The sequence below is a fragment of the Trachurus japonicus genome, chromosome 18, assembly GCF_045865225.1.
Source record: "Trachurus japonicus isolate A0001 chromosome 18, Traja_1.0".
Lineage (NCBI taxonomy): Eukaryota > Metazoa > Chordata > Actinopteri > Carangiformes > Carangidae > Trachurus > Trachurus japonicus.
Window position 1 is genome coordinate 19,418,103 of NC_140924.1, and position 16,361 is coordinate 19,434,463.

General features: G+C 45.2%; 3 protein-coding genes across 6 annotated transcripts in view; 1 reads left to right on the top strand and 2 right to left on the bottom strand.

Moving 5' to 3' along the window:
• Positions 1 to 16,361, bottom strand: part of tm4sf5 (transmembrane 4 L six family member 5) — a 252,573-nt gene that overhangs the window by 40,551 nt on the left and 195,661 nt on the right. The gene's annotated exons all lie outside the window — the stretch shown is intronic.
• Positions 187 to 2,606, bottom strand: naa38 (N-alpha-acetyltransferase 38, NatC auxiliary subunit). Of its 2 annotated transcripts, none has more exons than XM_085806251.1 (3): positions 2,537 to 2,606; positions 1,783 to 1,957; positions 187 to 898 (listed from the first exon to the last, which is right to left on the bottom strand). In XM_085806251.1, the coding sequence occupies exons 1-3, from the start codon at positions 2,573 to 2,575 to the stop codon at positions 774 to 776; spliced, it is 339 nt and encodes a 112-aa protein (XP_085662377.1). In that variant the 5' UTR covers positions 2,576 to 2,606; the 3' UTR covers positions 187 to 773. The 2 variants fall into 2 exon arrangements, with proteins under 2 accessions (XP_085662377.1, XP_085662376.1); XM_085806250.1 differs by having other exon boundaries at positions 386 to 898; positions 1,783 to 1,963.
• chd3 (chromodomain helicase DNA binding protein 3) overlaps positions 7,528 to 16,361 on the top strand; it is a 48,679-nt gene continuing 39,845 nt past the window's right edge. For all 3 annotated transcript variants that reach the window (XM_085759853.1, XM_085759851.1, XM_085759852.1), the window contains exons 1-7: positions 7,528 to 8,100; positions 11,079 to 11,203; positions 11,331 to 11,519; positions 11,620 to 11,747; positions 14,888 to 15,126; positions 15,296 to 15,429; positions 15,578 to 15,707. In XM_085759853.1, the coding sequence (XP_085615979.1) occupies positions 7,938 to 8,100; positions 11,079 to 11,203; positions 11,331 to 11,519; positions 11,620 to 11,747; positions 14,888 to 15,126; positions 15,296 to 15,429; positions 15,578 to 15,707 (1,108 nt within the window). In that variant the 5' untranslated portion in view covers positions 7,528 to 7,937. The remainder of the gene's footprint in view (positions 8,101 to 11,078; positions 11,204 to 11,330; positions 11,520 to 11,619; positions 11,748 to 14,887; positions 15,127 to 15,295; positions 15,430 to 15,577; positions 15,708 to 16,361) is intronic.

A 16,361-nucleotide genomic window follows, 5' to 3' on the forward strand; every position in this document is an offset into this window, starting at 1 on the left:
CAGATGAACTACAAGCTAAGATGACATTGTTTTGAAGTTTTTTTGGTTTTTTTTATTCTATTTTTTGAGCACAAATTAAGTTATTTTGTCATTAACAGCTTAAGGAAAAGTGACTGTACCTGCTTTGAACCCTATCTACTGCTCAACTGTGTGAATCAATGTGACAGGCTCTTTGTATTTAAAATCAGCTGAGTGGGACTGTTTTTGTTTCTGGGTTTTTGTTTTATTTTCTTTTTAGGGTTTTCTGTTTGTTAGTGGCATCAATTTTTCTGTTGCCAAACTGAATCAGCTGACATGCTCAAGTGTATTAAAATATTGAAACTATCCAATTTGTGCTAATTATCTTTTAAAGGTTCTGTGAAGCGTAATAATAACACAGTGAGGCTCAAATACAGCATTTTATTTTAAAACACATTGTAACAAAGACTTTTACCGCACACAGCACTGAGACACCTTTCCCACACACACACACACACACACATCCTGGGAGCTGATGTTTGCCCACACACACGAACACACACTCTGTGCTGTACAACTGTCACTGTGAACGGACACACTCCTTCAAGCATGGAGGGACGTGGTTGAACCCCGAATCCTGACGCAGGAGTTTAGTTGTGTGTCTGCAAACGACGACAACAACAACAGCAACGCTCCGATGAAGTTGTCCTCCGATGTTCTCCGGGCTCAGTCTCAGCTTCACCATCTGGCTCCATGAGAGTCACAGTCACGTGAACGGGAGCCGGCGAGCGTCGTCCAAACGGAGCCGAGCTTCGTCAGTGGTTTGCTCCGAATCCCTGTGTGTCCTCCAGACTGTCCGCCTCCACCTCGATGGAGACCACGTGGTGACCGGGGATCATGGCCAGGCCCAGGACTCTGGGTTCACCCTGGGAGAAAGTGTCTAAAGACAAAATGAGATTTAAAAAAGGAAAAAGAAAAGACAATCCAGGTTAGACAGGGGTTTTAAATAGAGATGTGCTCCTGTCTGAAGTAATAGTATTTGACTTTGATAAACCGCCTCTTAATATAATAATAAGGATGGAGAGAAGATGCAAAGCTGTTTGTTTCTATTCTCTTCTACTGAATGATGAATGACTGAATTCCATTTTAACCACTGATGCTGTTTTCACCCGATGTCACAAGACACATGGGTAATACATTAAGTTACAACAAAAGCTCATGGGAAACTTGGACGAGAAGAGAATAGCAAAAAAACAACAACAAAGGCATCACGTTGGGACAATATACAAAATCATCACAATCCAATACACATGATCTTGCTAAACTAATTGCTACTGTGTCCTCACAGCACTTCTCTCCTCACAGCACTTCTCTCCTCAGCTTTACATTTTAGAAGTAGTTTTGAAATGGCACCGAAAGCAACTAAATCTACAAAGACAGATGTACATATGTAATCCATACACGTATGCTTCTAAACATAAGAGGTTATGGTTTTATTTGTTTGCCGTAGCTGCTGTAAATGTAGATTTAATGAAGGCTCACTGGTTATGTGTTTAAGATAAAGCGGCATTAGAAAGACTTTGTTATAGCACAGTTGAAGCTATAATAATTAATTTGATTTCTATGATGGCTGCTAAGACAAGGGGAAAAAACTGTGGACATGGTCTCAAAGGAAATGTGGAGGAAGAGAGGAGAGTGTTTTGAGAGTAGGTTGACTTGTATGTTGTGATGGCTGATGTCACATTGTGAGAGTGACAGTGTCTAAGAGGGTTTGTCACTGTCAGTGTGTCTACAAGATGGGAAGATGGAGAAGTAGCTGTCAACCTGTGGATTTGAGGAACTCCTGAGCAGAGCCGAGGATGACGTTGCAGTCCCGGTCTGTGCAGAGGAACAGACCGACCAGGGTCCGTCCGTCCGTCATCCGGATCCTCATGTTCTTGTTCAGCAGCCCCTCCAGCTTCTGTCTGGCCTGGGAGGAGGAGGACACTACAGGCTGCTCCTGCACCTGGACAGGAAGGTAAAACACACTCAAATAACACTGGACTTAATTGTTTGCTCAACGTTATTAACTCATTAATAAAACTAGATATCATTTTCAGATCCACCATGTCAAAAATACATGTAGCCTACGTTAGAGTTGCATATAGTTTTATGTTTTAGATGCTTTACTGCAAGCCAGGCCCTGTGATCAGCATCAAAAGTTTTAATTTATGTTGATCTAATAATATTGATTTATATTTTAGATGCAGGTTATACGACACATCTCTGTTTGCTACAAGGCTAGGCTTTTAGTCGCTGTCAAATACGCACCTGAGACTTTGATCTGAGGGAAGACAAATATATATTTAAATGCCTAAAAGGCCGTTTATGCAAATAATGATTGTAGACAGTCTGGACTATGGCTGTTAAACAGTTTTATGAGCTATTTTCTTAGCCACTTGCTAACGCTGGTCACAACCGAAGCCCTGATAAAGACGAAGTACGATTCACTTAAAACCTTTTCTACCAGTTATGACTCATTAAACAGCGCAAATAATGATTCAAAAATAATGATTTGTATATTTAAACATTTACATACATGACTCGAAGGACCATTTTCCTCGATCATTGTCGCCATACCCCTCTTCCTCCTTTCCTACGTTTCTCACGGACTGAGTTTTCTGACGGACCAGATGAACCGGAAGCTCCGTATCTAACTTCTTTTTTTTTTATCCCTCACTTTTTTTTCTTTTTTTTTTTTAAAGGGAACAGCAGGCAGCAAAAGGCTGGAAAATAAAAATGAAGTTATTATTATTATTTACCACAACAACATCGGTAGCGTATAATGAAATACGGGGAAACAAACGACGTAAATAGCCTATATAAAAATATTAAATGTTTGAGTTTATGACTGAGACAAATATTTGACCGTAGAGCTAAATTCCGTCTGAAAACTGTTATATCTGCTGAGATTTTTTTGCTATGGTAATATTACGTTAATAATTTTTCTGAACTATTAAAAAAAAAAAAAAAAAAAAACAAGTTTGAAAAAAATAGGTAAACTTGTCATAAACAGCGGCCACGTGTGGCAAAGTATTGAATTGTCCTTCATTTCCAGTCATCCTCCTGAGTCATTGTAATAAACTGTTTTTTCTTTTATATTTATCTAAGCATCAGAATCCATCACAGATGTATAGGTAAAGTAGGCAAAATATAAAGTAAGACATAAGTGTTGATGTTGAGTTATAGTTCTCTATTTATTATAGGCCTACCACTCATTGGAAGGACAATATAAGTTTTCATTGGTCAAAGGAATTAGTAAAGAATCATGTTTAAGCTACAGTCCTGACTGAACCACATGTGTTTGGTGTCTTCTTTCCTCAGGCCTTAAAGGGATAGTTCAACATTTTGGCAAATTGGCCCATTGCCATAATCGCTATAGTCATAGTAGTAGGTTCATTACCTTTAATTGTAGGTGTAAGCTATTTTCAGTACAGCGGAGCGCAGCAGCTGGCTGCTCAGAGCTACGCTATGGAGGCTAACGGAATTTCTTGGTTTCCCTCATTAAACTCATCAAATACAAAATCCCAAAACTCCACAGCGCTTTTGTAGACAAGTTGTGAGCTGCACAACCACCACGCTATGAGATAATGACGGAACGATACGAAACGGAGCCGTTTTCGAGGTAAATTCATACAAAACCGCTGATGCGCGTTGCGTTCAGGGACAGTTTTTCAGCAAGCAGTCTCCGTATTTACCCTGTATTTACCTCGAAAACGGCTCCGTTTCGTATCGTTCCGTCATTATCTCATAGCGTGGTGGTTGTGCAGGTCACAACTTGTCTACAAAAGCGCTGTGGAGTTTTGGGATGTTGAATTTGATGAGTTTAATGAGGGAAACCAAGAAATTCCGTTAGCCTCCATAGCGTAGCTCTGAGCAGCCAGCTGCTGCGCTCCGCCGTACTGAAAATAGCTTACACCTACAATTAAAGGTAATGAACCTACTGCTATGACTATAGCGATTATGGCAATGGGCCAATTTGCCAAAATGTTGAACTATCCCTTTAAACCTACATGACCCTCAGATCTTCACAGCTTCCTTACGGCTTTGAAACTGACTGAAACGATGAGCTGTGCCACAGACGTTGGCAAAGGATGAGTGGTGAACTGTGAGCGGTGCTGCTCTGGATACAGACTGACACCTTGAAATCACAGGAGCTACAGCTGAAGGTGACTCACACAATAAATTAACATGTTGGTGGCATTTACACGTCTGTATTTAGGGCTAAACACGCATGAACAGATGATTTCAATCATTTAATGAGGATGACTGAATATGGCCACCTCTTTGCCTTTTAAGTTATATATTATATATGTCTGCACTTTGTAGTTAATGAGTAAAGTTTGAGGAGGGTTTTTGTGCAGCAAATGAAGCATTAATGAAATTCCTTTAAGAGTTTCAAGCCTGAACGGGCTCCAGACCCATAATTGGGCAATTATCTAAGTTCACGCAAGAGTAAATACAGGAATATATCATACTTTCATTGGAAACACTTAGTTAGGATGTATTGAGTAAACTTTCTTCCCTGTTGCCCTTTCGCTGCAGGAGTGTTATTTAAGCTGTAGGGTTGCCTGAGTTCAGACAGCTCAGCTCTTAATGGAGCACAGGAGTCGGTGAGTTTCTCTCTCTGTGTGTGTGTGTCACACTGTATAAAATCTGGGTTAGCTAGAGCACAGTGCCCAAGGGAGGCGCTTTTCCCTCTCATCCTCGACATATCCCCCCCCGCCGCCAAACGGACACAGAGGGCTTTGGAAAGGGAGGGGAGGGGGCTGGTGGTCTCAGCAGCAGCAGCAGCAGCAGCAGCAGCACAGTAGTGCAGTGTGTCAGGGCCAGCAGCATACGCTCTCATCCATTTCTTTTTCAACAGACACATGGTGAGACACATGCTCAGTCATGGTTACAAATACCCCCCCCCTCATATAAACTTCACACACAAATGCACACACAGGAACACACACATATACAATGCAACCCATCTCGCCAGCCACCCAATCTGGCAGCAACAGACACCTCAGTGGCCAGAGGCTTAGTGTGGTAGAGGGGAGGGGAGGAGAAGAGGGGCGGGGGCTCCAAACACACACTGAGATTCACTTTCACTGCACAGAAACACACTCACACATTGACACACACATTTCCTCCCCCCCTGTGGTGTCTTGCATTGCACCGTCTCTCTCTTTTGGCAGATGTGGCCGTTTGGATCAGGCACCAACAAATTCCTCTCGTCTCATTTGTGGGGTGGCGGCGGCGCGGGGAAGCCGAGCTGGAGCGGCTCAGGCACCTGTTGCAGCAGAGAGGGAGAGAGGGAGAGAGGGAGAGAGAGGAGTGTGCACACAGCAGATGAGGCGTAATTGAAATGCTTGTTTACATGATATCCAGTTATTGGTGTGAAAGCCACAGCTGACAGAGTTACGCACACTGTGCAGGCAAAGAACGCGTGGAGGGGCATGAGAAACAAAAGTCATGCTCTAGTCTAAACGATGTTGTGGCGGTGGAGCGGGGCCGGCCGGGCGGCGGGCGACGGGCGGGCGGGCGGGCGTCCATGTGCTCAGGATGCAGTGGGTTCAATCCAGGCTCTCATGTGCTGTCACATGCCTGTTTGCTGCCTCTGTTTGTTTTGCCATGACATGAATCCTGCATGCTCTCTGGATGGCTGGCATGTTGTTCTATGGATAAATGATGCCATGGCAGCAACATTACATCTATTGTTTGGCATGAGAGCACAGTACAGATTTGGTTATGCTTATTAAAGCACCATTTTCCTGCAATAACATTGGATATAATTAATATATATAATATAATAATTGCATAAATTTATCACAATATATCACCATATAGAACCTATTCCAATAAATACAGAAGAGAATAAGAAGAAATATTCATAAAAAAAAACATAGAAGAGCTTGATTAATGTAAATTTTTCACTTCATTTGTTTGATTATCAAAGGAGCACTTGACCTCTGCACCTTGACCTCCACCCTGCACCTGCACCTGCAGCAGCAGCAGCCGGCCTCCATCGCTACAGGTGCTTTGATTCGCTGCCGTAGCAGAAGCTCAGGTGTTACTAACATCATTATCAACGGCTTGGCTCGGCTCTGTTCAGGGGGTTTGGTCCGTGGTAAATTCGCGGCTGTGTGGGAATGAACGACAGCAGGATCCTGAAACAGAAGCAGTGAAATCTTAGATTCACCCATAACAGAGTCATTGTGCTGCTTCTACTCGAACATGTGGAGGCCGCTCAGACACGATACTGAAAAGATTTCAACCTCATTTCATTCTTTTTTTTTTTTACACATGGTTTCAACCACCCGTCACACAGACAAGCAGCTCCAGAAACGGCTCAGTGGATCTATTCTTACCTAACCACTACATCCAAGGTTAAGAGTGAACTTTCAAACTCACAGTGAATGAAATATTGAAGAGACGAAGAGTCACCTGTGAAGATATTCACAGGATTAAAGGCCTCTTACTACATAAAAACAACTCTCTGATGGCATTTTTCTTTTTAGATATGTGATTATTTAATTGTTGTTTCAGTGATTATGCATCAAAACCTATGAAATGTTCCATGAGCTTCAACACAACACAGCTCCTCCTGCTTCTTTTTTTTCCTTTTTTTTCTTTTTTGCACATACAGTGGTGGCCGCTCATTCTCCGCTCTGACCCACTGTTTCGTCGTGAGGTTTTGAATGTTGAACAGCAAATCAGAATTCCTTTTGTCAAAACAAAAGTGCCCTGAGCAGCAGCAGCCACCGAGGGGCCGACTGGCCGGCCGGCTGGCTGGCTGGCAGGCTGGCCAGGGTCTAGGGATTCCCATGGCCTTACTGCCATCCAGTTGACTCAGCCTGATTCTCTCTACAGTGAGAAAAAAAAAAGAGAAAAGAAAAAGCCTCATGTTTGTTTTACAGCAGTGTATCAGGACTGGATTAGGCGCTCTGAGCGGTTTAATATGCTGCTTTATAAAGGGGGGAGTGCAGTTTGCATATTATGAATTGTTTTCATCCCCACCACAAGTAGTTAATTTTTAAGCAATACAATCTGATGTAAGTCTGGGCATGGCTGCGGCAGATTTTCCCAACCCCCCTCTCTCAATCCCTCCCCAGCACTCACTCTCTCTCTCTCTCTCTCTCTCGCTCTCTCATACACGCGCTCACACACACACACAGACACGCACGCACGCACGCACATGCACGCGCAACCACGCTGCTGCTGCTCCAAAATAAATTTTTATACAGCGGTGGGGGCTCAGGGAGAGAGAAAGAGAGAGAGAGAATATAAGGTGGCCATATTTGATAGATTTGTGTCGGGGCTCTGCAATGCAGAAAAGCGGAGAGAGTTGTTGCGTGTGATCCCGCAAAGTGACAGTGACACCGGGGCCGGTGTGTCGGATTCGTGACTGATCCGGACTTGGGGAGGGAGGAGAGGGAGAGAGAGAGAGGGAGGGGGGGAATGAAGAAGGAGAAGAGGTGGTGGTGGTGGTAGTGGAGGGGTTGGGAGGGAAGGAGAGAGGGAGGGAGAGAAGGAGAGAGAGAGAGAGAGAGGGGAGGGAGGGGGGCAGACAGAAAAGAAACAAACAAGTAACAATGTAACTTACATGCAGTCACACACCCCTTTTTCTTGTAACAATGTGTACGTTTTTAAGGAGGGAGGGGGCGCGCGGAGAGAGAAAGAGAGACGGGGAGAGATAGAGAAAGGAGGAGGGGGGTGCGTTCTGAAATAATATAGTCAGCCATTTTTTATGTAAGGGGATTTTTTCTTATTGGGGGGGTTGTTAAAAAATAAATATAAGAGGGCGGCCATCTTTGTTGCTCTGCCTAGTGTAAAATATTCCAAAACGCCCCCCACTTTTTTCTGTGCCGATTTGAATATTAAATAAATATCATATATTCGGGGCAAGAATACGCTTTTTTGAATACAAGGACGGACCCAATGACAGGAATATAATGTCCTCTCCTCTCCGGTCCTGTGAGGAAGACGAGGGCATGGTGGTTAATTCCGAGGGAGGAGATTTTGATGAAGAAGACGACGACGGAGACCTAGACGAGAACGCAAGCGACATAAACTCGCCGGCGGCGCCTCGGGAAACTGCAACACCAGCCGCGCCAGGTACAGTAAGAAAAACTGGCGGACAAAGTCGGGAGCGCGCGTAGACACACGAAATAAAACACACACTTTTTTTTTTTAACTTAAAGCGCAAGGAAATTCAGCAAAAGAGGAGAAGGAGGGAGGGGGGGCGGTGGAGTCGAGAGGAGAGGAGGGGGGGCTCGTTTGGAAGTAGCCCGAAAGCCGCAGTTTTGTGCCCCGATATCGGTCGCTCCTCCAGGTTTCAGTCCGGTACAGTACGGAGGAGCCCCGGCGAGGACTCGGGTGCGCGCATATGAAATAGAAACACACTTTATAGTTGTCGTGATTTTTTTCCTCCCCTGTCTCTCTCCCTCTCTCTCTCAAAAAATAAAAAAACAACACCAGGCAGCTCGTTTACAACCACACACTGTTATCCTCCTGCTGTTGCACCTTTATGTTGCTGTAGGTGCCATAGTGTAGCTTTAGTTGCACACAGCTGCAACACAGCACAGCACAAGAGGCTCGTGGGGAGAAAAAGAGAAAAAGAAAACAGACAGACGAGCGCGCGCTTAAAAAGATAAAACAAAAAAAAACACACAAACTCCAGTCCGGTTTGTAACAGAATGCACTAATGTAAATGCAGCTGGACAGATGTGTTTCTCTTGTTTGTGTGTGCGTGTGCGTGTGTTTGTGCGCGCGCGCGCGCGTGTGTGTGCCCATTTGCAACCCCCCCACACACCCCTCACCTCCACACCTCACCTTCTTCTTCTCCCAAACTCCACTTCCTCTTCACCTCCGGGCATATCCCAACAAAGTTTAAGCTAACTTGTCACACAGCTGCTTTTCACTTCTCCCACATGAAAAGTTGCACCTGAACTCACCCCTCCTCCCATCCCCCTTTCCCCTTTCCCCCCTCTGTGGATGCATGACATGTAGGTGCGCGCAGGTAATGAGGTCATAGAGCCTATTACTACACACAGGCACACGGCATGAAGGTTGGCACAACATGGACTCCACTACTCCACACTGCCCGGAGGCTACGTGTATTTGATAGTAGGCTACACTACTGTACTACACCACGTCCATAGGAGACGGTGCAGAGTAGACACAAAGGCTGTGGTGATGTGAGTGTGTGTGTGCATCGTGGAGTGGGAGAGCAGACGTCAAAACTTCCCCTCGTGCCCCTTTGTCGCTATGACAGGTCAAAATAGGACAGAGCTGCTGCTGCTGCTGCTGCTGCTGCTCCGTCACAGGACAGAGGTGTGACTGCTGTAGCATCACCTGCTCACTAATTATCCGCATTAGCATTTATTATTAAATCATCATCCACAGCATCTGACTCCACAGAGCTGCGTGTTTTTCTTTTTATTGTTTATATTTATATTTTTTGCTGCAGAGGCAATAATTGATGTATTGATCCTGTCAGATGATGATTTAGCAACTGGATATTCTGGAAGTTTCTGTGTCAGTCAAGTTGCACATGGAGGAGGAGGAGGGGGTGCAGTGAAAGTGGAAAGGTGCACAAAGTAGTGCAGCTGGAGGAAAATAACTATAGGCTATATGTAGGATGCAATGCAGATGTATTAAAGGCACTTGAAAGTGACAGTGCAGATGTAATAAAGGAGGAAATGTAAACCCCCCTCCCCCCAAGAGAGAACGGAGGCTAAAGTGTCATTTCCTATGTGAATAATAGCAGCAGGAATCATCCATTGCATTGTCTATAGGGGTTTAATTAGCTCGGACTCGCCGCCATGCCGCTGCCTGCTGCCAGACACCACTTAGATTAGTGTCGGGGGGGCTTCCCGCCCGTCGAGGACCCTTAACCCCCTGACGACCTCTAAGCAGCGGTCACAGGGGTGACAGCGGTCCCGGTGCGGGAGCAGCGCAGCGGCCAAGAGAGGAGTCGCTCCAGTTCACCGCGAAACGTCCCACAACCACCACCAACACCTCCACCCCCACCACCACCACCGCTGCTGCTGCTGCAGGCGGCCTCTGAAGCACCGAGCCCCGCGTGCCTGCTGCTGCCGCCCCCGGCGCGTGCTCGGCGGCGGCACGCTGCACGGGAAGCGGGGCTGGTTGGTTGGTTGGTGGATATGGGGGGGTAGTGGTGGTGGGGGCTTTGAGGAGGGAGGGGGGGGGTGTTTGCTTCTGCTTGTGCTGCTGCTGCTGCTGCTGCTGGTGTGTGTGGTGGTGGGAGCGCGCACCAGTGTATAAAAGGGGGAAAAAAAGGCAAAGCAAAAGGCAGACAACAATACAAACCCGACACAACGCAGCCGATCAAACGGGCTGGTTGCACCGCAGCCCCTATTTTGGTTATGCTTTAATGCACTGCTGCATTTTGTCTGAAGCTGAGGCTGCAGATCCTTGTATCTCTTTTTCTCTATTTCTCTCTCTCTCTCTCTCTCTTTCTTTCTTTTTTTTTTTTTACTCCATGCCAGGTCAGGTTGCAGGTTAAATTGCTTCCCCTGTACTTGTGTTATTGCCCAGGGACCATGGGGGGAATAACTGGCCCTGATATTTTCACATCATTTGTTCCCTGAAAGCAGCGATTATTGCACTCATGTATTTTTAAATGCACTGCAGCTGAGGATCTGCTGTGATGCAAACCAGAGTCAGACAGTTTAAGTTGTGTTAAAAATCTTTTTTTTTTTTTTTTTAACAAATACACTTCAAAATAAACACAAGAAATGGTTTGTTTACATAGCCGATCACCCGTGAAACCAGTTATCTCTATGCAGTGGTACCACTAACAGCTGTCATGTCTCCCTACAGCCCCTTTTGACAAACTGTATCTAATTCAGCATGTGTCACAATTCAGGCAGAGGTCAGAGGTGACCGAGGCCACCGTGGCTCCGGCGCAGCCCCTTTGTTGTGTGTCATTATGCTCAGCGGGGATTAGCCGGCTCGTTGGGAAGTGTTTTGAGGAGATTATTGTTCATCTGATTCTGATAGCTGTCTTTCTTTCACGCTTCCTTTAACCCCCATCCTCTCCCTCCTCCTCCTCCTCCCTCTCCTCCCAGAAGAGCCAGAGATATCAGACAGAGAGGTCCCGTGCAGGAAGAAAGGGAGGCCGAAAAAGAAGAAGGACGCAAAGAAGAAGGACAAAGAGGGGAAACCTGTCAAAGCAAAAAAACGCAAGAAGATCGTGAGTTTATTAAGCTGTCACGCTCCGGAGTTTTTCACTTTGCTGACTGAATTACACACCGTCTTTATTACTTTTCAATATCCCCCTCATTCTTGTTCCTATCTCTCTCTCTCTCTCCATCATCCAGGACAGTGATGTAGAGCGGGACTCAGACAGAGAAAGAGACTTCGGCGAGAACTCCGACAGCGTAGCCAGCGACTATGGATCTGGTGAGAAAAAGAAAAAGAAGAAACATAAAGAAAGGAAGGAGAAGAAAACCAAGAAGAAGAAAAAAGATGACGGGGACCGGGACAGCAGTCAGGAGGAAACAACAAAGGTAAGAAAAAAAAGCACAATCACTCAAAAAACACCATCTACTCTACACCAATGCATCCATGACTTCTACGTCCTTTTCCTGATTGGTCGATTCTCCTCAGCAACCCATAGAGCAGAAGACCTCGGGCCAGCTGGCGAAGGAGTGGGGTCTGGAGGATGTTGATCATACCTTCACAGAGGAAGACTACAGGGAACTCACCAACTACAAAGCCTTCAGCCAGTTCATGCGGTATGACTCTTCATCTACTTTCATGGTGATGACATGAAGGTCTAAGTTCGAGACAACTCGGAATTCCCCAGTTAAAAAACTCAGATTTTCCGTCTTCTAAGCGTTGGAGACGCACCACGCCAGAATCAGATCACTTTGCATTCAAAGTGCTTCACATAAGGCACTAAAACATTACAAAGGGCACAAAAACAATTGAAAAAAGAAGCATCTAACCTTTTAATGCATTTTAATCGATCAATGTTCTACCATTGGCGGTGTGGTTCTGTGCAGGTGCATTTGTTGTGTGATGTTAGACAACTACAAGCTTTCAATTGCACTTTTCAAGCAGGAGGTCGGAGAAACCGAAGTTCTGAGTTGTCTCAAACGCAGCATAAGACCTGCTGCATCAATATGTGTGTTTATATATATACAGTATGTGTGTGTGTCTGTGTGTATTTAAAGCTTTACGTCTATATCAAATGATATAGTATGTCTCTGTTTGTGGTGTCAGATGGAGTTGAACAAGCATGAATTAGTGATTTGATGGTGCATAAAAGCTACCTGTCAACCAGGTGAACGTGAAGAGGAACCGCAGGAGGAAGTGGTGTGATCACATGAATTTAAACGCAGATTAATGGCACCTGCTCTGTGTGATTGATGTAAGTCGTGGTAGAATAGTGCACGCACATCCAGTGTGTGAGTCCAGGTGTGGGACAAAAAGCAAAGTGAGCCAAAAGAGGGAAAAAATGCATGCATCTGATTGGCCAGCAACAACTAAACCTGGTGTGGTCTTTTGGTGGTGGACTTGGGACAATGTGTGTTGGATTGAGTGCAGTCCAACTATATGGTGGCCCTGAGACTCAGACCAGTCCAACTAATTACATTAAACAACTAACTTATAGGGGTCTGAGCCTATTTTGGTTTTGAATACTTTTGATTTTGCCTTCATATACCACATTAAAAAAAGTTTAACATGTCCATTCTTGGTATCTTTTTTTTTCAGCACAACTTTATCCATATGACCTGATAATTATGTTTTCACTTTAACCTGTTGGGCCCAAAAATACACAGAAATCATTAAATCCGAATTTAAAAAAATCAATCTAATTAGATTGATTGTACCTTACTTTGATTCAGGATCTCATCACAGAGAGAGTTAGAGGCAGCAGAGAGCAGCACCCAGTCAGGGTGATGAGAATGAGAGAGAGTTTTATTATTCCAAACTGAAGTGTTTCAGTTTTTGGATTTCTTAAACAAGTGAAAAGACGAATGGATGCACTGAAGGAACCTGTGCGGCCCTCGTTCAAGTTCAAGTTCAAGTTCAAACCTACAAAGGAAGTGAGGTGTGACGGATGAATGTCCCACATCATCCAGTTTGTAGCTCTTCTATTATTGTTTTATTTAATGTGCTATTGGCTCAGAGCAGGATTTTGAGTTGCTGAGTGCAGTGGCTGTGTTGAAACAGGAGAAACTAATTGGAGGGGGGATTTTAGGAATCAGAGGTGTTTAGCTGCTAATTATGCAGATGTTGAGTGTGTGTGTGTGTGTGTGTGTGTGTGTGTGTGTGTGTGTGTGTGTGTGTCTCCATCTCCGCTGGTCATCGCTGTGTTACAGATGATGACAAACCTCCACTATAATCAATCAATGACCCGCTGTAACAATGCTTTCTCTATACTTCCTCTCTGCCGTGTTTTCATTTCTCAGTATTCGGTGCAGGTGCTGTCTTGTTCCTGTTCATGAGGTTATTTGTTTGGTTTCATTCCTGTCACACTCACACATACACACGCACGCAGCAGCTTAATTCTCGGAGCCTGTCCACCTGTCCGCTGCCTGCAGCATGTTAACACAGATACAGGAGTCCTGGGGTTGACAGAGCAGCACGAGCGCCGTTACTCCAATCTGTCTCGCTCCGGCAGTCTGCGCCTTTGTCATCTCAGCTCGCCGTGTTAGCCGCTGTGTCGGTGGCGGCGGGCAGCCTGTGGCCCCGGCCTCGGTTGGCTGACTCATACCTGCTTTGACTCTGATAAGATGAAGTAGTTCATAGATGCCGAGAAATGAATATGATCAGTGTGTTGGGTAGTTACTGGTTGGTCAGATTTGGTCGACTCAGCTCTGATCTGTAGAAGAAAACGAGTCTTCTCAGTCAAACTGTTCTTTCACTAGACGACTGTGGTCCCATCCATCCATCCATCTATTGTCTCTGCTGTAGTGTAAGTCAATAAGTTTAAAGGGATACTTCACCCAAAATCGATAATTCACCAATCTTCTACTCACCGTCATGCCAAGGAAGGGTTTGGAGAACTTTCAGAGTTATCAAAACGCTTTTGGAGTTCCAGGGGTGGTCCGGCTGGCAACAGCGGTGGATAGAGTTCACTTTTGAATCATCCAAAACACACACTATGAAACATCCAAATACCTCCATACTGCTCGTCGGTAGTGACCCAAGTGTCCAAGTTAATTTGATCTTTGTTTTTATCCTTGTTGTAGTAGTAGCTCCCAGTGGCGCAAGATTTGCTGTGAGATGTTCTTCTGTGTTTACATCATATATCCAATGGTTTACAACGACGAACTAACATCTTGCAGCAAATCTCGTGCATACACACAAACATCCACAGAGCCACTGGGAGCTACTGCTACAACAAGGCTAAAAACAGAGATCAAATTAATTTTTTCCGAACATCTTTTTCATGTGGCAGCTTCAGGACACTTGGGTCAGCACGGACGAGCAGTATGGAGGTATCTGGATGTTTCATAGTGTGTGTTTTGGACAATTCAAAAGTGAACTCTATCCGCCGCCATTATATGAAAACCCGTTGCCAGCCAGACCCCCCCTGGAACTCCAAAAGCGTTTTGATGACTCTGAAAGTTCTCCAAACCCATCCTTGGCATGATTGGTGAATTATCGATTTTGGGTGAAGTATCCCTTTAAAATCATTTAAATTGTTCTACAAAAGTATCTGCTTGTGTAACTATCAGGAAAACTTGGTTGCACCTGTTTTAAAAGTGGGAAAGACTTCAGCTGGTTCTGTGCTGTGCTGCTTTGTTTCAGTTAAATTCGCATTGGTTTTGTCTTGGTCTTGACCACAACACTGACCTAACCCCTAAACCCCTCATCACCCCCCGGCCCTCCCTCTCTCCCTCCCTCTCTCTCTCCCTCCCAGGCCGATGATCGCCAAGAAGAACCCCAAGATCCCCATGTCAAAGATGATGACCATCCTGGGTGCCAAGTGGAGGGAGTTCAGCTCCAACAACCCCTTCAAGGGCAACGCTGCCGCCGTCGCGGCCGCCGCAGCAGCCGCCGCCATCGCCGTCGCCGAGCAGGTCTCTGCAGCGACCGCCTCGCCTGAGCCGCCGCCGCAGCCGCCGCCGATCAGGAAGGCCAAGACGAAAGAGGGGAAAGGTCAGCGGCCGGCTTTGGTCCTCTTTAGATTTAGGCGCCAGTTTGGGCTCAAAACAGATGTTTACATAATAATAAACTGAGTGATACGAGACCGAGCATCATGTTGACTCTCTGCTGCTTTGTCAATGCTTTGTGTCAGATGTTGTATATGATCTTATTATCTGCCCAGGCCCCGGCTATAAGAAGCGCAGTAAAAGTCCTCGAGTCCCAGATAAGAAGAAGGCTCTGGCGAAGGCTAAAAAGATGGCGCCCATTCGTATCAAACTGTCACCCATAGGTGCCAAGAGGAAGAAGAGCTGCTCAGTGAGTGTAGACGTTATTTACAGTCTGCTGATAACGGTGGAAGAAGATAAATTCCTGTGGTTCTTTATTTTCTTTTACCCATTTCCCTCCTTCTCATTCTTTCTCTCTCTCTGTCTCCTTTCCTGGACTGGCTGTCCTCCTCTGTCAGAGCGAGGACCTGGACGAGGAGGAGTCGGAGCAGGAGGACTCCAGCGTCCACAGCTCCTCGGTCCGCTCTGACAGCTCGGGACGCGTCAAGAAGAACAAGCGAGGCCGGCCTGCCAAGAAGAAGAAGAAAAGTAAGCAAAAGCGCTCGTACAGCACATAATTATAAATGATACACAGTCTCTGGCGTGTGCACATCTGTCTTAATGCTCCTGTGTAAAGTTTACTTTAACTTTTTTTTTTTGGAATCCAAAGAAGCAGAGCAACACAACTCGACCATACAGTAGTTGGCCATAAAAGGATATTTAATCCTGAGTCCAAACCAAAACAAAACAACTTTAGATATTAGCTTCTTTCAATATAAGAGATTTGATACAGATTTAATTCAGATAACAGAAACTTTCACTAACCCACCAGGACTTTGCGGCTTCATGTGAAAGCTGATGTTTTATCCACAGCTTTATTTTCTGTGTCCATGCTTTGTTCATTTTTTCAAACCCGGGCAACACGGGGTTATAAGGACGGAGCGCTTATGTGTGTTTTGCACATTATGAAGAGTAACTGGCTTTTGTGCCGCACAATGAAGAGTTTACACTATTTTCATATAGAAGTGAAAACCTAAAGAGAGGAGTCAACTGTTTAAAATCAATTGAGTCCTATGGAAACTGAGGGAAAATTTACCTGCAGTGTCAAAAAGAGAAAAAAAATGATGCAGTGGCCAGAAGGTGTTGTTTTTTTGTGTGAAAAACTTCTTCTTGTAATGTCAGGTGCAGACTGAAGCTATAGAA